The 21,376-nt window shown below is 38.6% G+C and overlaps 1 protein-coding gene across 4 annotated transcripts in view; it reads left to right on the top strand.

Moving 5' to 3' along the window:
• Scn2a (sodium voltage-gated channel alpha subunit 2) overlaps positions 1-21,376 on the top strand; it is a 134,708-nt gene that overhangs the window by 75,135 nt on the left and 38,197 nt on the right. For all 4 annotated transcript variants that reach the window (XM_063283106.1, XM_063283105.1, NM_012647.2 and 1 more), the window contains 4 exon segments: positions 8,220-8,567; positions 13,302-13,431; positions 17,797-18,035; positions 19,763-19,936. In XM_063283106.1, the coding sequence (XP_063139176.1) occupies positions 8,220-8,567; positions 13,302-13,431; positions 17,797-18,035; positions 19,763-19,936 (891 nt within the window).

Raw genomic sequence — 21,376 nt, forward strand, 5'->3', positions numbered from 1 at the left:
GGAGTATTAGGACGCCTTACATTTAGGGTAATTACTGAATGGTATATGTGAATTTCTCTCTGACTCATTATTTGCTGTTTTAACAAAGTTAATCTTCCTTCCCAATCTTGACTTTTGCATTGATTGTATATGTCTTTATTCCTCTTTTGTGTGGAGTAATGCTTTAAGTAGCTGCTTTGTGTCTGGCTTAGTGGACATGAATTGCTAGAGTTTATGCATGGTATAAGAAGTCCTTTCCCTCATTCTATTTTTTCCCCTCATTCTATTTTAAAAGACAGCTTTGCTGGATGCTGGAGTCTTGTTTAGCAGCCATTTTGTTTCAGTGGCTTGATAAGTGTAAGTCCCTACTGTGCAGGCCCTTAGAATTTCTTCAGCAAAGTCTTCTTCTCTAAATGGATTAACTTTGAAAGGATCTTAGCTTCTTCCCTCCTACAACTCTGCAGTCTTTCTTCACTTTTTTGTGTAAATATTTTGACTCTAATATGACCTAGATATGTTACTGGTCATACCCACTTGGGGTTCTACTTTGTTCAATCCCTGTTCTTCTTTGTTTCACTGGGTCTGGTCTTTTAATGATGCTTTCCATTGAGTGAATTTTTTGTTTGGCTTGATTTGGTTTGGTTTGTTGTTGGTGATGGAGATGGTGTTTAATTCCTAGAGCTTTTTCATTCCCACAATTCCTGTTTAATTTCTAGCTGTTGACTTGAGGTCTCATCCAAGTGTCTGAATTTCACGTGCAAATCTTGAGTGGATTTCTTTATTTCAGTTGTCTGTTTCCTCTAATCCTCTTTGGTGTCTCATTGATCATTTTTAAAACAAGACTTACGTGTTTGGCATGTAGGATGTTCACTGTCTTTGGATTAGGTTATTGGGAAGTTAATAACTTTTGAAGGGGAGTGAAAATAGAGTTAAGTTTCTAGAGTGCTTGTATAGCATCTGTGAAGCCCTGGGTTCAATCTCAGGACTTCAAAAATTGTGGTGGCATAGGCCTTTAGTCACAAAACTTGGGAGAAGGAGGCAGGCAGATCAAAATTTAAGGGTCATCCTCAGTTTCAAACGGTGTTTTAGGCCACACTGGACTGTATGTGAGTCTATCACTAAAACAAAACAACAATAAAATGTGGAGAGGTTGTGTTGTTGCCTTCCCTGGTCATAGTTCTTATTTTTCTACCCTTCATTTCATGCATCTATGCAGATGGACTTGGGTTTTAATTTGGCATCTTTTTTGTGTGTGTGTGTGAGCAGCATTCTTTTGAGGTTTGGTTCTTAATAATGCTTAGCTAGAAGCAAATAAAAATAGCATGATGGGAATAAACCAGGTGTAGAAATACCAATTATAGAGATGATTTTTTTAAAAATTAGGAAAAGGAAGAAACAAAGAAAGAGATCAAAGCAACACAGTATAAAGTAGGAAGTTAGAAAGATTAAAAGTGAAGTTAATGAGAATAAAGATGAGGCTAAATTAAGGAAGGGGAAAAAGAAGGAAGTAGGATTTCTTTTTTTTTTTTAAAGATTTATTTATTTATTATATATAAGTATACTGTAGCTGTCTTCAGATACACCAGAAGAGGGCATCAGATCTCTTTACAGATGGTTGTGAGCCACCATGTGGTTGCTGGGAATTGAACTCATGACCTCTGGAAGAGCAGTCGGGTGCTCTTAACTGCTGAGCCATCTCTCCAGCCCAGGAAATAGGATTTCTAAAATGAGAGATGATGATGTTGGAGGAGGAGGAAGAGGAAGAGGAAGAAGAAGAGGAAGAGGAGGAGGAGTAGGAAGAGGAGGAGGAGGAAGAAGAGGAAGAGGAAGAGGAAGAGGAGGAGGGGGGAGGAGGAGGGGGGGAGGAGGAGGAGGCTGTTAGCTCAGTGGTTTCCAGCTGTGGGTCACAACCCCTTTCATTGAAAGATCCTTTCACAGGTCGCCTAAGACTACCAGAAAACACAGATGTTTACATTATGATTTGCAACAGTAGAAAAATTACAATTATGAAGTATCAATGAGTATAATTTTGGTGTTTGGAGCCACCACAACATGACGAACTATATTAAAGGGCCACAGCATCAGGAAGTTTGAGAACCACTGCTCTAAAGTAACCCAGAGAGAAGAAGTGCTGTTCCTTACCACAGAGAACAGGGCGGGAACCACCACACTCTCCATAGCCCATCCTCCCTGTGGCTTAAACTTCTGCTCAGGTTAGTGTCTGAACCTCTAGCTCCCCAAGAGGGCCTCTTCTGACTATCTCCTGCCAAGACACTATGACAGGATGCTACCAGTCTCAAACAATATGCCTCCTGATGAGATGTACCTGGCTCTAGTCCTCGGAAATGTGAGGATCAGCAAAATGGCTTCCTTCTACAGTGTTAGCCTCTCCTGCAAGAGGAGCCACTGCCAGCCAAATTCTGCACTAGATTTGGGGCTTTCAGGAGCTCTAGGTTTGAAGCTATACCTGTTGGCCTGCTCTCAGCGGGGTACCAGCACAGTCCATACTTACCATATGAGTGGTTTACATCATAGGTATTCATTTGACTCCCTTTACCCATAATCAGTGCTAACAACTGGATGGCAGAGTATTACTTGCACCATATATTTGGCTCAGTATCGGGTGAGTCTTAATCGGCCACTGAAACTCATGAACTTTCTTCTTTGGGGGTAACCTGAAAAGCATCTTTTAAAGCTGATGATGAAACGTATACTTTGATTCCCTTTAAAATATACACACATCTAGGGTTTTTTTAATTTCTCTTCACAGCTTATCAGATAAATAGTTTCATATAACCTAATAGCTAACATATGCACATTCTGGTACATTAGCTGACCCATTCCACAACCAAATAATATTGTGAATTCAGATGAATGAACTCAAATTGAACAGGATGTTTTTGTTACCAAAGAAAAAATAACTTCTTTATTTTGCCAGCACGACTCTTATGGTTCCATCTGAATAAATTTTAATTGCCAAATATGAGTCCCTTAAATGTTGGACTCTTTTCCAAAAAGCATGGTTATTTTGAAAAAATAAAAGAAAGGAGAGAAGAAGGAACTGGAGGAAGGGAGTTAAGAAGAGATCAAGGGCAGGGGAGAAAAAGGAAGGTTGTTTTGCCGACTCTTGAATCTAATTTTGTGTAAATTATAAATTAGGTTTGCCGAAATTGGAAGCTTCCTATCCACTGGCACTGCAGACCTTTTCTTCAATTTACATGCTTCCAAATCCAAGAGGATCATTTCTAGTCTGTGCACTATGCTTGGTTATGCTGGTGCTGTCCGTGTTCTTTCTGCATTTTCTCGAAGATATGACATTTCCTTTGTAGTATCTGTATACCTCTTCTTGTGCCTACTTCACAGCTGGTTGGACATTGTGAGAGATTACTGCCATCAACGACCTTCTATGTTTCATTTGATTTCATACTTGTTTCTTTTTTTCTCCATCTTTATTAAATTGGGTATTTCTTATTTACATTTCAAATGTTATTCCCTTTCCCAGTTTCTAGGCCAACATTCCCCCAGTCCCTCCCCCTTCCCTTCTATATAGGTGTTCCCCTCCCCAACCTCCCCCCCCATTACCACCCTTTCCCCAAGAATCCCATTCACTGGGTGTCCAGCCTTGGCAGGACCAGGGCTTCCCCTTCCACTGGTGCTCTTACTAGGATATTCATTGCTATCTATGAGGTCAGAGTCCAGGGTCAGTCCATGTATAGTCTTTAGGTAGTGGCTTAGTCCCTGGAAACTCTGGTTGGTTGGCATTGTTGTTCATATGGGGTCTCGAGCCCCTTCAGCTCTTCCAGTTCTTTCTCTGATTCCTTCAACGGGGGTTCTATTCTCAGTTCAGTGGTTTGCTGCTGGCATTCGCCTCTGTATTTGCTGTATTCTGGCTGTGTCTCTCAGGAGCGATCTACATCCGGCTCCTGTCGGTCTGCACTTCTTTGCTTCATCCATCTTGTCTAATTGGATGGCTGTATATGTATGGGCCACATGTGAGGCAGACTCTGAATGGGCGTTCCTTCAGCCTCTGTTCTAAACTTTGCCTCCCTATCCCCTCCTAAGGGTATTCTTTTTTCCCCTTTTAAAGAAGGAGTGAAGCATTCGCATTTTGGCCATCCTTCTTGACTTTCATGTGTTCTGTGCATCTAGGGTAATTCAAGCATTTGGGCTAATAAGCGATCAATATAAATACAATGAACTACTTTAAAAATATTTGCCTGTTCAAAAAAAAAATCAGTCAGTAGATTGTAAAGAAGATAGAGTGGTGTTTACTGCTGTAGAGGTAATGGGACTTGGGAGAATGGAGCTGATAAATGAGGCAAAGTAAAGCCTCATGCAATAGCCAACATTATTCAAAGCATCAGACAATTTATTTTTTTCTTTTTTTTTCTTTCTTTCTTTTTTTTTCGGAGATGGGGACCGAACCCAGGGCCTTGTGCTTGCTAGGCAGGCGCTCTACAATTTATACTCTAAGTGTTTCGAGGTGTCAAATGAGTAAAGTGTCAAGCCATATGTGGTGGACAAGCTCCACAGAGAAACATGCTTTTCTATAGAGGCATATAAACAAATAGTAATCACCAGTTGTGATGAATAATCTGAAATAAAATCACCCCTGTCCACTACACATGGGAGTGACACAAAAGCATAATCCAAGAACAGTATTGTGATTTTGAAGAAACTCGGTCACGAGACTTTTGTCTTATTTTTCCCACAAGCACTCAAATATCTCCTTACACAACTTAATGCTTGGATCTTGTTCTGACTGAGAAGGAACAAGACTGGGGGTGAGGAGGAGACAGAGACAAAGAGGTAGCACCCAGATATTTCAATACCCCACTTTGAAAGTTCAGGAAGTAATAATGAAAACATCAAACCAAATATAGAGATTTTACCTGGGTAAAATCCTACAGTGGTAGGAGCCTTGAGGTTTTATGAAATTTTTTCAGGAGTCAAGGATCACAAACTATTAAGAAACTGTGCTTTCTAATGATATTGTGGAGAGGATATTTTGTTGATAACTTCTGCTTTCATACCAAAAAAAATATAATACAAGCTTTTCCTGAAAGATTATAATTTTCACAGCAGAGTGGGTGGAAATGTTAAGTATTCCTTAGACATCTCTGACTTGTAAGTGTGGGAGAGGGAAGGAAAGAAAGTCAAGAGCGCATCTCTAATCAAGTCTCATGGTAATCTGGATATTTTCTTTTGAAACTTTTCTAAGAACAAGGTCACCTGTGATAAATTAGCAGTTATATTTTAGGAGATTCACTGGTTGAAAAGGATATGTCTTCTGGGCTATCGTTCACCACAGCATTAATTTAGAAAATAATTGTAAGCATGTCTATAGTACGAGCAATGGTTCAAAGAGAGGTATTGCATTCTGCTTGGCCCATGGAGAACATTTCTCTTTTCCAGATGTTGGGAAACAGAGGTACCTTTACAACTGGAGTTGTTGACTGGCTCTAAGAGCTACTCTGGGCATCTTGCCACACACAATGAAACAACCTTAGCTGTCTATGGAGAAAGACATGGTTTGGTCATTTGCAGTGTAACTAATTGTTACATATAAACTCTGTTCTTAATGCATCTTTTAATCAGTTTTATTGAGATTATCTCCCTCTATCCATCTATGATGCACTTTAAGTTGGCATATAGATTCTAATAAAAGTGTAACATATGCATCAATTTTACTGTATTCCCTTTAAACCCCTTTCTCCCTTTGTTTTTGAGTTAATGATAGACAATAAACCTATTATTAATTATGATAGGTAGGATTGCTGTGGTGGCTTGAATGAAAAGAGTCGCCATAGGCTCCTATGCTTGAATACTTTGTCCCCTCCTTGGTAGAACTATTTGGGAAGGATTATAAGGTATGGCTTTGTTAGAAGAGGTGTGTCACAGTGAGTAGGCACTGAGGTTTCAAAGACCCTCCCTATCCCCAGTATGCTCTCTGCTTCCAATTTGTAGTTGCAGACGTGAACTCTGCTATCTGCCACTTGTTACCTCCATTCTGCCATCAGTAACTCTAAGTCTCTGGAACCATAGCCCCAAAGAATTTTTTCTCCTTCTGTAAGTTGCCTTGGTAATGGTATATTATCACAACAATAGAAAAGTAACCAAGACAGATGGATTAGGGGTAGGGATGGGAAGAAATAACTTCTATAGAGGGATAAGTCTATCTTTTTAAATGTTATTTGCTTTATGAAAAATGAATGGACACATAACACAAAGTATTTAATACGTACAGATGTTGTATAAACATTAATCATTGAAGAAAGGGGGATTATCTAAAAGGAAAATTGGAAGTATACTTAGTGCTCAAAGAATATAAAAATATCATAAGCACAAAAATGTATTGGCTTTAAATCATTCAAAGAGGAAAAAGATCAAAGTCATCATATTATATTATTGAATTTGTGCTATTCTGTTAACAGTTATAGACATACAATACAGAATAGCTTAAGAAAAGTCAGAACTATATTATAGATTATATAAATAATGTCTATGTTTAGTTTTAGGCAGGTATGGTGGTTTAATTTTATAAGGAGTTACAGTCACCTTGAGACCCAGAAAAGATTTTGGGTCTTGAATATTAAGCAGTGTTGAAACTGTAATAGACTATGGGGACTTTTGAAGTTGAACTAAATGCATTTTGTGATTTGATATGGATACAAGGCTATGAGCAGCAGGAAGTGGAATATATTGCTTTTGATAAAAAACAACCCCATAGGGTCATATATTTGAGCATATAATCACCAGGGAGTAACACTGTTTGAAAAGATTATAAGGATTAGGAGGTGTGACTTTATTGGAGTAGACATGGCCTTGTTGGAAAAAATCTGTCATTGGAGGTGGGCTTTGTGGTTTCAAAAGCAAACACCAGACCAGGCCAAGGCTCTCTCTACCTATGAATTGGGATATAGCCCTCAGCTAGTTCTCCAATATCTGCTGCCAGGCTCTCTACCATGATGAAAATGGACTAAGTCTCTGAAACTATAAGCAAGAAACCAGTTAAATTTCTTTCATAAGACTTGCTTTGGTCATGATGTCTCTTCAAAGCTATAGGACAGTGACTAAGACAGCAAGTTGTATGTAGGGAACAGGCCTAACCATGTCTCTCTGCATATGTCATCCAAGGTTTCTCCTGTGTGTCTAGTATGAAACCCATTGTTGCTCTTACACTCAGAAATTTCAACACCCCAGTTGAAAAAGCACCTCTGTTTCCCACCAGTTGGTAAAGGAAGTGTTGATTCTCAGTGGGTCAAGCAACACCCTCTGTCTTTCTAGAAACCATGACATGTATTACAGGAATGGAGTGCTCTGGTTGGCTACACATGAGTCGACTTGCTTCTCGGTCAGGGATTAAATTAGTGTCTCAGAAATTAAATGATTCAAGATTTGAGGAGCTTCTCCTAAAGCACAGGGTCTTATAAACCACAAAGAAATGGCTACTAGTCAAGTGACCGCATTTGTAGCAGAGGTTATAATCACAGACTGTGGCATAGAAGAGCTTAGTCATCCTTGTTGGTGTGTGATGGTCAAGTAGAGTAAGGAAACAAACAGGTCATCATTAGAAAATGCTTACTGACCATGATCAGATTCTTATTTGAAAATTGTTTTTTGCTAATATCGTGTTCTTCAGATTTCTTGAGACAGAAGAGTGGAAATCAGGAAATGAATCATACAGTTATTTCAGCTTGATTTGTTTAATTTATTCATGAAGGCCATTATAAAATATGCAAAGGGAGAGAGAGAGAAGCTGCTCCTGTACTATAATTATGCAGGTCTACCAGCAAGCCAGCTTTGATTTTTCTCTGGGGAGGCTCTGCCTCAGGGTGTGGTCATTTGTGAGCTCTTACTGTATCTATTTTGAGCTTCAGAAGGCCTAAATGTAGGTGTGTGTTTAATTACTTTCCATTGAATCATTAGGTAAAATTCACTTCTAAGAGAATGGTCTAGCAACTACTGCTGTTCTAGGCGTCAGTAATAAGACTAGACAGCATTGTGGGAGTGCTCCTAACTATGCTTAGGCAAAGAAAATGACAGAACAGAAGGAAAATGAAGGAAGCAAGGAGGGAAGTAAACCGAAGTAGTGAGCACCTAGGGCAGGAAGGGAGCCTTCGACTCCTGCCCAGTGATTGATCCTGAGGTAGCCAGCAGGATGAACCAGCGGGTAAAGCCATTTTCTTCTGGGTGCAAGTTTCTAATTCCATTCATCTGTTTTGTTTCTTTTGGTCTAGTCTCTCTTGAGCATCCGAGGCTCCCTATTTTCTCCAAGACGCAACAGTAGAGCAAGCCTTTTCAGCTTCAAAGGTCGAGTGAAGGATATTGGTTCCGAAAATGACTTTGCAGACGATGAACACAGCACATTTGAGGACAACGACAGCAGAAGAGACTCTCTATTTGTACCACACAGACATGGAGAAAGGCGTCCTAGCAATGTCAGCCAGGCCAGCCGTGCCTCCCGGGGGATACCCACTCTACCCATGAATGGGAAGATGCACAGTGCAGTGGACTGCAACGGTGTGGTGTCCCTGGTTGGAGGCCCCTCTGCGCTCACATCGCCTGTGGGGCAGCTGCTGCCGGAGGTGAGGACCAGTAAAACTACAGCTGAGAGCACAGAAAGAGAAGGGACATGGGCACAATCAGTAACATGGGTTTTGAATTCCACAGATGATAATTTTTCTGCATCTATTATTCCGAGGCTAAGAGGTGGCTGATTTTATCAAGCTATGAACTTAACTTATTAAAAATCTCTCAACACATCTCTACAAATTAATATTATGCAATGAGTTTCATAGATGCATTTGTCCATTATTATTCCTATAGTTCGGAGTTTAATATAAAAATCAAACCACATTTTTGTTGTGCAAACACGCAACTATTATTATCATTGTTGTTGCTGTTATTATTATTATTATTATTATTATTATTATTATATTTTTTGAAACAAGGTTTCTCTGTGTAGCCCTGGCTATACTGAAACTCTCTTTTATAGACCAGGCTAGCCTTAAACTCAGAGATTCACCTGCCTCTACCTCCCAAGTGCTGGGAATAAAGGCCTGTGCCACTACACCAAGCAATATAATTAAATACTAAGAACTTAAAGAATATAAACATGAGCGTGATCACACACACACACACACACACACACACACACACACACACACACGCGCGCGCGCGCGCGCATGCATTTCAAAGGTTTTGCTATCCTGTTCCTTTAAAACAACTTCACACCTCCACTTGGTGTCATGCTACCACTAATTCTATCTAAATCCCTTACTTAGCAATTCTTCACATTTTTCATACTGTGCCCTTCCCCTAGTACCAACTCAAATGACCCAGCCACCCTGTGTCAGTAAAGAGGCTGCTTGAATAGCATAGGCTACAGTCAGATGTTAGACTTTTTCTAATGGATTTCAACTTCCTTATTATTGCCATGAATTCTTCTTATATGCAAAGTCACCCTAAATCAAGCATTCAGAAAAGATTTTCAACTTAATAATGTGTATCAGGATGTATCACCAATGGCCCCTTTATAAAGCAAGGCATTCTTCAAGTTGGCATTAAATGAAACGTTACTTGACCTTTATAAAATACTTCAGCCATGTTGTCTGATTACATCATAGTTTCCCTGGCTGGGTTAAAATCTCCCTTGTATAATTACTTTTATATCATTTCAATTTTTAAGTGGCCACACCCCTTAGGGCCATTTATAATGGTCCAGATAGTTTGCAATCAACATCTTGCCCTGGAATATGGTAACAGTGGCTGCTTGTCACTGATTTCCCATGGCATATTCTCAGCCTTTCCTCCCAGGGAAGTTTCCAAGTATCCTGGAAAAATAGCAAGCCGCAGAAGCAATAGAACTTTGTTGTGAAGCAGATGAGAAAAATGATAAGGAAATGTCACGTCTTCTTAGAGAAATAATTTTAGCCAGTTATGTACAACACATTGCCCAGAACACTGTGGGGTTACTTCATTGAACCTTTACAACTACCCGTTATACTAATTATTAATTTATGCCCATTTTACAGAGGGGCAATTGAGGTCTGTACATTCTGGAACTAAGATTTGACCCCACATATGTTGTCTACAAGCCCTGCCACCTTCCATTCCTAGTGAAATATATTTTACTGAATTTTCTTAAATGATAAGATCAGATGAGGAAGAAAGAAAATACTTTCCTTTAAACCAGTGTTTCTTTTTCTTTTTCTTTTTTTCTTTTTGTTGGAGACAGGGTTTCTCTGTGTGTCCTGGAACTCACTATGTAGACCAGGCTGGCCTGGAACTCACCAAGATCTGCCTGCCTTAGCCTCCAGAGCACTGGAAGCAAAGTCATGAACCATCACTGTCTGGCTAAACCTTTTTCTTTCTTTCTGTCTGTCTTTCTGCCTCTTTCCTTCCTTCCTTCTTTCTTTCTTTCTTTCTCTTTTTCTTTCTTTCTTTCTTTCTTTCGTTCTCAAAATCTAAACACAGTTTAATTAAAATACCAGAGACATATAAAACAAACCAATCAAATGCCTTGGAACGACCTTAACCAAGTGTCTTAGGGTTTTACTACTGTGAACAGACACCGTGACCAAGGCAACTCTCATAAGGACAACATTTAATTGAGCCTGGCTTACAGTTTCAGAGGTTCAGTCCATTATCATCATGGTGGAAACATGGTTGGAAAGCATCCAGGCAGGCATGGTGAAGGAGGTGCAAGAGTTTTACATCTTCTTTTGAAGGCTGCCAGCAGAATACTGGCTTCTAGGCAGTTGGAATGAGAGTCTTATGACCCACACCCACAGTGCACACCTACACCAATGGGACCATTCCTTCTAATCTTGCTACTCCCTGGGCTGAGCATAGACAAACCATCACACCTAGGATATGAATGAGTGCTTTGATGAAATGGAAACACTGACAAAGGAAGGAGATACCAGAAGCAGAGAGTTCCCATGCGTGCAATGCATGTGCCGTTTCACCAAGCTACTTCAATCCCGGTTCTAATTGATTCCTGTAATACCTTAATGTTACTGTTTTAATGAGTAGACAAAGAAAAACCAGTGTTCCTTAAGCTATGCTTCAAATTCTCTCAGGTGATTCTCAGAAATGGTAAATTCAAATTTTCTGGCTGAATCCAGAACTACTCAGAAGGAAGCTTGCAGAGGGGCCTGGAAATCGTTTTCTTACAAAACAGTTCACATGGTTCTTGAATACAGAAGTAGGCCCACCACAGATATTGTTACCCTTGGGATAAATCCCCCAATTTCATTGCACAAATATAACTGCAAATCCATATATCAGAACTGCCACATTATTAATCAGGAGTCACCATACATTTACCCTATCAGAAAAGGTAGAACAAATCACAAAGTTTGATTGAACATAGTTTGACTCCAAGCCTATTGTAACCAGGTAAGCTGTGGACTCCCACACCTGCATCCCTTCAGCCATGAAGTCAATGCTTTAGGGCAGGACTCTGTCCTGTGGAAGAAGCTGAAGGAACACACAGTTGGCAATGGGAATGTGTGAACCGAAAACAGGCCACAACAAGTAAATGGCATGTACCAAACAAGGCACACTATTTCCTGTTCTTTAAACATAAATTCCATTGAGACAATTAAACTTCAGAAGAATATTATTAGAGATTTTTGGAATCTATCATTAAAATTTCCATAGATCTGGAGTTTTTAATGTGGTTTTGCCTATCGCGAAGAGATTGGATGATATTTACGTGGCCTCTGCTTTTTTTTTTCTTAAAAGACTCATCTTTCAGGAGGTAAATATTTACTTTCCATGAGCCCATCTTTACATCTTGAATAGTTTTATTTTCAGTAATGGATTCTCTCTTTCCTCCTTGCTTCAACTATTCCTTCACCTGGCAGTTACAATGAGCTGAGAGCATGGACCTTTATACCCACTCGTGGTAACATCAGTTGAGTAGAAATCAGTTTGAAATTCACCATCATGCAAATGAGTGAACAGGACAGAAATGGTCGGTGCTCACATCCCTGTGATGTCCAGACCCCTAAGCAACACTTACGTTGCTATTTAGACTACAGCAGCAGCACTGGCAGACCAGAGAGTGGCTTCCTTCTCACTGACTCACTTTGAAACGCTTAAGATTCTTTTCCTTTGTCCTGTGACTGCTAACTCCTTGTCTGATGTCTTGGAGTAGGAACATGTTTCTACCTAGCTCCAAACCTGGGGAGTTTTTTAGAGCAAGGAAGAACTGAGCCATTGCGTGATTGCTAACATTCAAACACTCCAATTGACGTGTCCTAAGAGTTGTGATGTTTTAGGTAGCTCAGCTGTGAATAGAGCTGTTTCATAAGTATAAGGTAAAAGGATAGGTTAGCTAGATTTTTTTTAAAAAATATGAATATTGGGAAATGATATCTGTCTCCAAAAGAAGAAATATTTTACATACAGAGTTTATATTTTAGGGAACTATTAAGGTATAAGATGACATGATAAGACTAAGATTTGTTTTTTTCTTAAATATGGATATGGGAAATTATATCTGTCTCCACAGAAAATAAGAAAATATTTTACATTCAGTGTTCACATTTTAAGGAAACTGTTACAGACACATTGGATAAGGAAGTCTTTTCACACCTGTCTGTAAAGTACATCAGGAATAATGTATTTCAGCTTGAAGCTTGAGGTTGAAATGGGTGAGATGCTCCACATTTATACAGTTGATATCAATGTTGGTCCTTCCAAGCCAAATCTGTAGCACAGAGAAAGCTGGCACAGAAGCACAGAAGACTGAGGGGCTGATGGACTTCCCAAAAACAGTCCTAATATGGTAATTGTAGGGATATCACATGGAGCCATTGTGGTCTGGATATGGACGGTATGCCATGGGTCCATATGTCTCAATCATTGGTGCCTAGCTGATGGCCCTATCTGGGAAGGTTGTGGGTACAGAAAAGAGGAAAAGGGTGCTGGGTCGCTGAGAGTGGGATTTGAGGCTTTATAGCCAGGTCTCACTTTCTGTTCACTGCCTGCTTCATGGGTGCAGATGCCAGATGAGTGTGAAAAGCCAGTCCCCTCCTCTTGCCGCTATGCTTACCCTTTGTGCGGCCATATTTTCCTCTTCCATGTAGGCCGTACCAGCTTGAAACCTGTATGTGTCAAAAAAGAATTTCTCTCTTATGCTGCTTTTGTTTGGTATTTTACCACTGCAATAAGAAAGTAAGACACTCCTTACATCTGAGGGAGCATGTAGAACTCTTGGTTAAGTGGTGTCTACAGCTGGGGTGCTTTGAGGTTGCTTATGGCCAAAAGTGATGATTAGTTTGCTTTCTGGAACCCTGGTATTGCAGGGCACAACTACTGAGACAGAAATAAGGAAGAGGAGATCCAGTTCTTACCACGTCTCTATGGACTTGTTGGAAGACCCTTCAAGGCAAAGGGCAATGAGTATGGCCAGTATTTTGACGAACACTATGGAAGGTAAGTCAAAGGTTCACCACCATTGTTTTCTGACAGCAGGCTGTTCACAATGTGACGTCCCTGGCCTAAGTTTTAAGACACTACTTCTCAACCCAGTACCACATCATCACTTCTTTTATAAGGTAAAGCGAAATCGGCACATACACATGATTTGACTCCTTTGTGTAGATTGTTAAACAAGCTTTTGGGAAGCTGTTACAAATTCATGGTACATTGGGAATGTGACTTCCAGACCCTACATCCAAACCTCTTTAAGCTTGATGGTGACATAAGTAACAGTGGACTGATGTATGCTTATCACTATGGTGCTAACATATCTGACAAGTCACAAAATATAACATGCTAACACAAGTTATGAAATCTGTTGGCTTAACCAGAATCATAAATATAGAAGTGTGAATTAAGGTGCCATGCCTCACTGAAGCTGTGTTCAAAAATTTTAGAGTTGTACCTCTGTTCTTCTCTTCTTTTTCCTCTTTCTCTCTGTGTCTCTCTGTTTCTCCCTCTATCTCTTCATCACTTATGAAACATAACATGTCAGCTTTTACTTTGAAGCTTATAACTGAATAGCTACCGTAGTATTTACAAGGCTGGATTTCATACTACCAAGGTAAAAGTTTGGAGAACAGCTTGATCTGTGATCACTTCCAGGCACTGTCACAGTTTAAATGTACTAATTTATGATTTGAATTTCTTTTTTCTTTCCAGCTAAAATGTGGGCTGTAATATTTAGGCATAAAGTTGTTATAAGGGTTAAGTAAAATGACACACGTAAAGCGCCCCTGTACTTTGCATGCTGAAGACTGTCAATTGATGCTATAGTCATTATTTGTTCCATTTTGCTACTTTTGTAAACTCATGTCATTTTTTTCCCTTTTTATATTAAGTGAAATCAACAGCGGCTGTCAGCTTCAATATGTGAAAAATATATTTATATCAAATGTATTCACGTATAACACCTTTCTCTGTTGCCCACCTCTTCCTTATTTTTCCTTCCTTTCACATACGATGTATTCTATTTCTCCATCTTTTATAAGTCTCCCTGATTCTCATTCCCACATACGTAAAAGTATGCTTGAATATGTAAGTCAAAATAGAAAGCTAAGAAAAGGAGCATAAGGGTGAGAGAAAATGAGTGTGTGCATGACTTTATTTTTTTAAACTCCTTTCAAATTTTAATAGACATATACACTGTATCTTATTCATATCTCTACTACCCTCCTTCCCTTCCCTGGCCCTCTGCCCAGTATATATCTCTCTTTTCATTATTAGTTTCTTTAGAGACTGGGTAGATACTTAGAGAGTATTTTTAGTTACAATGCAAAAAAATCTCATGATCTCAGGATCAAAAGCCTGAAAGTCATAACCAGAAAAAAATGACCGCAATAGATGTCTGTCACCATGGACAAGACATTGATATGAGACCCAGTTTTTGTAGAGTCCTGATCTTTTCATTGACTTCAATGGAATATTAAACTCAAGTCCCTTCTTCCCCAACCTTGCCTGCTTAGCTCACACTCCTTCTCTCCCCCAGCTGCCAGTAGCTTGCTCCTCCCTATCCCTCCAGGTAAATCTTTTGAAGAGTCTCTGGTCTTCGGCTCCTTGCCATAGCAAAACCACTGAGAGGAAGGGGCCAGTGGTTCTGCTTCCGATGTCAGCAGCATGGCTGCTCCCCAAAGCAGGAAGTAGAGGAGGAGTCAGGGTAAGTCTAAACTGACAGTCATGCTTTGCACTTCTAGTAGCTTTAAGTACAAAGTAATGTAAGGAATAACGGAAGGGAAAAAAAAATCAGACCATTCCAAATTGGACTTGTCAACGAATTGGCACATCCAACGCTTAGTTTAAAAGCACACACAACTTCCTCCATGGAAACATATCTCCTAGTGTTAGTTAGGATGAAAGCCTGATACATATTTTTTTTAATTCACATGTGAACAATTTGAATGTGGCAATGGTCAGAAATAGTAGGCAGCAATCATCTGCTCATAGCACGAATAGTAAAGTTTACTTTGATATGGTCCTGCTTGTTCACATAAATGGTGGGGCTGTTTCTTTGTTGTTATTATCTGTTTATTTAAATGTGGTTTCTTCCAAAATTTGGTTCGCCTTCCCTTTCATAAACCAGGCTTGTTAATGCGGCTGGCAACTTTTGCTTTCCTTCTTTTCAACTACAGCCAACTCTTCATTACCCAGAGTAATGCTTACTCCTGCTTAAAGATGAGCAAGAGATATTTTAAAATGCAAAATTGTATAGAGATGTTTCGTGGATACACTTTGGTTGGTGTATATGTTGGGGTATAAGGTAAAGTACTGAAGGAATTCAGATGCAAGAGAGGATATGAACTTAGCTGCTACTGACTCTAAGGTGGGAAACCTTCCACAGGAATGATGGAGAAGTGGCTGTAGTCCCCTCTGGGGCGCTTCGCTTGTTCCAAAGTGGGAGATTCTCTTATGCAAAATTAATAATTGAATGATTTTATTTTAGAACTAAAGGCAACTTTGCTCCGACTTTCCCTAGTGTCAAGACCATCAGCGCCTGCTGAATTTTCCCTTTGAATATTTCTCTTATTTCTCTCTTTTTTTTTATTTTCTGTGCTATGCTATTTGCTTTTCTTTTCTACTATATCACAGCTTGTATAAATTAAAAATGGAATTTATTCTGATAGAACACAGAAATTTGGCAGCTTCTCTTCTATTATTTGTTGCAAATTATGTATATATAATATATTGTTTCCTCTGTGAACATGAACTTGTTTGGTAGTATCAAAAGCATTTATAAAGTAATAATGCATATAAAAATAAATAAATAAAATGGATAATAATTTATTTATGGGACTTTTTGTGTGACTTAGCTAAAATTTACAAATTTTACCAAAATTATAAATTTTACCAAATTACAAATTGTAAGAAATAGAAATAAAATGTTCACTTAAAGAATTTCAGTATCCAAGGGGAAATTTGAAATGTCTAGCTTAAACAGAATTCCACTAAATCAGTAAAGAATAAATTCATTAAAGTAAGTGATTGACCATATTGCATAAATAGTTAGCAAATGTTTATTAGCAGAACAAAGATCTAGCAACATTCTTCTCCATTTTCTATGCTGCCTCCTCCCTTATAAATTTTATTTCACTGTAAGCTCCATCAATGGTGGAGAGTTGCCCTAGTTACTACCATAATGCTAAAGTGACTGGCCAGAGACCACATGCCATGGAATGAACAAGGAAAGCTTCCTTCTGTTGAGTGCTAAGAAGAGATGGTCACGTGTTTGGCAGAGAAGGTAATTTTCTGCAATGGTATTGGCAGAATCCACCTAACTTGGTATCCTTTCCCAATGAAGACTCTGCTAAGTGATCATCTTCCCAAAGAAAGATGGAAGTGATAATTTTGTACTTCATACTTTCCCAAAAGACGTTGTCAATGTTTACTAAACAGGCATCATCCAGAAGTTCTCTGAATCATTTAATTTTAGAGGAAATGATCAAAAAAAAAAAACAGTTGTCAGATAGGTTTAATACTACATTTCCATTTAGCTTAAAAACTTCTTTAAAGCATGTTCTCTTAACATTTTTAACATGAAATCTCATTTCATATATTTGATACATTTGCAGATCTCAATGCATTAAAATAAATAGACCCAATGGAGATGCATGAATTCTATGTTCATGTATCTATGTTTTAAATCTTGTGTTTTATTAATAGTACTTGAATATCATTTTGTAAAGTTTTGTAAAGTATACTAACAATGAGGACCCCACTTTATTCAGTTAATTATTCTCTTTTTTAAAAAAAAAATCTGGTTTAATTGGTGTATAGAGAGAGCAAAAAACTTGTTGAACTTACTATGCAAGCCTGTGTAACTCAGATTTATTATCAGTGTGAGAGTTTTTAACACAGAGTAGTGATTCTTTTAAATGTTCCCCACTAGAATCCCGCCAGTGACATCTAATCCAAGAGACCGAGTGTTCCCGTGACTCACCAAGGCTGTGATGAGGTCTCTGGAGGAGCCTTGGCTAACACACAGCAGCCCTTGTTCCATGCGGAACGTAGATGATTGTGTACACAATGAAAGCTCTGCCGGTTTGTTTCTTGTAACCTTGTAGACAATTTTAAAAGATCAGCTTTGCAGGTAGAGTCTTAGAAACTATGTTTATCTGAGAATCACCGGAGAGCATTAGCCTGTCTACGTCTACTCTCTCCGTGACTACAAACCCATAATTTTTTTCTGACATTTTCAACTGATTATCTTATCTTTTAAACACACCTTTAGAATGTTTACTAGGGAATCACTGCGATTTAAAGCAAAGATGATTAATAGAAAGTAAAAAGCTTTCATGAGTATATTCATTTTCTTTTCCTCCCCAGAACTTGAAGAATCCAGACAGAAATGCCCACCCTGCTGGTATAAATTTGCTAATATGTGCCTGATTTGGGACTGTTGTAAGCCATGGCTAAAGGTAAAACACGTTGTCAATCTGGTAGTGATGGATCCATTTGTTGACCTGGCCATCACCATCTGCATTGTGTTAAATACGCTCTTCATGGCCATGGAGCACTACCCCATGACTGAGCAGTTCAGCAGTGTGCTGTCTGTTGGGAATTTGGTAAGACTCCTTGATGGCTCATCTTCCTACAGATTGCTTTTATTAATTTTATGTTTCACGGTCAAATAAGATGTCAACTAATCGACTATGTTCACCAAAGACACCAATTTTTTTTTTTGCATCGGTTTTTAGCAATGAAAATAGGTTGCTACTTAAACTTAGTACAAAGGATTTAGAGGTTTTAGGTGTATTTTGATTTAGAAATGAATCTAAATTGCTTTTGTACTATAATGATAACTACAGCCAAGCATAATGACACATACCTGTAATCTCAGCCATTGGGAGACAAAGGCAGGAAGATCACAGATTCTAGGCCATCTGTGCTACATAGGGAGATCCTACCCCAAAGCAGACGAAGAAAGAAGCAAAAGCAAAATTAGGGCCATCCAGGTGGTTCAGCAAGAAAGGGAGCCTTCAGCAAGCCTAATGACCTAAATTCGACACTTGACCCCAAAAGGTGGAAGAGAATCTACTTCTCTTAGTTATCCATTGACTGTCACATACATACCATTTTACAGAGATGCTCCCTCAAACACATAAGACAAATAAGTAAGTGAAAACATTATTTAAAAACAGGATTATGCTGTGAATTGTGGGAAAAATATGTGTGTAACATATATACATATTTGCACATACATAACATTTATACATATAGTATGAAATGCTAACTTCTCATGAGTCTTATAACAAATGCCTTAAAGCATAATATACTTCTTAGACGTGAAATATATATATATATGTATATATACATATATATTACTTTATTTCTGATAGATCTCAAGTGAGTCAAATAATAAAGTATGTTCAATGAACACACTGATATATCAAATTCTGCATTAAATATCATATGCACTCCATCCCTTTCTGCCCCTCCTCCACTGACTATCTCAGTGGACAACATTTTGATTTAACCGTTCACTTGTGGAAAAAGAGATTGTGGAACAGGAAGTGTGGAACTGGAAGTTCCTGAAGGAACTTTGTTCAATGTTTAGTGACCTATTAGGTACATACCTTTTTTGTAGCCTGAGGAAATTTCACAAGAAACAACCTGTTTGACTTATAATTAGCCATCGCCTTAGTCTTGAATTGGTCTCCTGTGGTTTATTGTCATGTCTTCAAAAAAAAATTATGATCCAAGTCTTTTTTAGCAAGCCTAAGCTTTTGGTTAGTGTAATAGTTATTCAACTACTACAGTTAGCTGAGACACGGTAGCTCAGCTACACCTATGTTTATTATTGCTTGTGTGAAGCCTCCTTAGCTCCAGTTTCTTCTGCAGAGTCATGAAAAGAGACCAATCTATTATACTTCGCAACTGAAGTCTGTGCTTCTGGGCAAACACTTGGTGATGTTTTAGAGGACAAGAGAGAGAGATCAAGCAAAATGTGTCCAATGCGTTTTTTTTTTCTTTTTTTTTTTTTCGGAGCTGGGGACCGAACTCAGGGCCTTGCGCATGCTAGGCAAACTCTCTACCACTGAGCTAAATCCCCAACCCCGTCCAATGCGTTTTGAGAGTAGCAAAATCAGGGTGTTCATTTCATTATTTGAATGATTAAACCTTAAGTATTGGGAACAATTATAAATTGTGTTGAATATAAAACATGCAAGGGCGTCCATTTGTTGAATGCAAACCAACCTTTAAAATGCAGAATATATGTTTGACCTACCGTTTGTTACATTACCTCCTTTTGTGAGCAGGCATTCTGTAATCAGCTGCGTTGCTCATATAGGTCTTCACTGGGATCTTCACGGCAGAAATGTTTCTCAAGATAATAGCCATGGATCCATATTATTACTTCCAAGAAGGCTGGAATATCTTTGATGGCTTTATAGTGAGCCTTAGTTTAATGGAACTCGGCTTGGCGAATGTGGAAGGATTGTCAGTTCTCCGATCATTCCGGCTGGTAACTAATTAGCAGAATCCATCCTTACTTTTGTACTTAATTAGTCTTCATTAGGTCCTAATGACAGGCTCACCATATTCCACAAATATAATATCATTAGTAAAATATGAAGACATAGGGTTCTTCCTCCAAAATGTAGCTCTTTTTTTCATGATAGTTTTGAGAAATGTATTCTTTTGTTCCAATGAACAGCCAATGATCTCTCTCTCTCTCTCTCTCTCTCTCTCTCTCTCTCTCTCTCTCTCTTTTCCCTCACTCCCTCACTCCCCCCTCAAATGGCAGGTTTAATGGGAAAATAAAAAGAGGGTCACACATCAATCTAGATTGCAATCCGCATAGCCAACACAGTTGCCTGATTTGTGTAACCATGTGTGAGGCTCCTTTGGGACCTTGGATTGCTTATTTTATCCCCTGAGAAGCTAATACGTGGAATAGGGTGTATGGAGGAAAATTAAAAGACAGCACACTCCTTAAATATTTTTCCTTCACCCAGATCATGAAGCCAGTAAACCTTCGCTCTCAGAAACACTGCCTAAAGTGCATTATGATAGCATTTAATTGTCGTTCATTTAATCTCTATATTTCATAACTATTGGCTTCTTGTTAAAATTAGAAGACTACCTATTATTTAACACATATCTTTTGAGTGTTTTTTATTGTACGTGCTCTGCCTTTGGCTGGATTTTATCTTCAAATAACAAAGGTTGTATACCGTTACCAAAGAAAGGTTCTTATAGATGATTTATCATGCAGCTAATTAATCCCAGGACTTTGATTTGATGTCTCTTTGAGACTTTCTTTATGAATTTCAAAGTTCAAATTTAACCTGAGATCCTTAGAACTATGTAATAATTCTCACAGGTCTTCAACAAGAGTTATGGATCTAATTTAAAACTAGAAGTATGCAAGAATTACAGAATGCAAATATAAGTAGTTATATGACAAGTCATATGGATAAAGACTTCTTAAAAACAAAGTTTAGCAAACCTTTGTGATAAGTGCTATAATGTAGGGAACTAGGGACCACAGAACCATTACCTAATCTTGCATAATGTACCAGGCTTCTTTTCATAAATCATCTCTTAGAATGAATTAACAGCCTGGTGCTTCTACTCACTCCTCTGAGTCACTTAAGTGTCATTAAATAATGTACTACTGTCTGGATGACATTTACTTTAGCATCAGAAATGAATGCTATTGCTATTTAACTGAGGGTGGCGTTTCAGGAGCCTGTACAAACCAATACCACCAATTTGTCAGGTAGAGTGTTAAGGGGATATGCACATGCTGTAATTACTTCATTAAGTAATTGAAGACACCAACGTTGAAAAAACATACACTTTAACTTAAGCCTCCTTCTAAAGTAAATACTTTCTAATATTATAGCAAGTGAAAGATATAGCTAGATGGAAACTGCGTAAACTCTCCAAGAAATGAGTT

This window comes from Rattus norvegicus, chromosome 3, assembly GCF_036323735.1.
Source record: "Rattus norvegicus strain BN/NHsdMcwi chromosome 3, GRCr8, whole genome shotgun sequence".
Taxonomy (NCBI): Eukaryota; Metazoa; Chordata; class Mammalia; order Rodentia; family Muridae; genus Rattus; species Rattus norvegicus.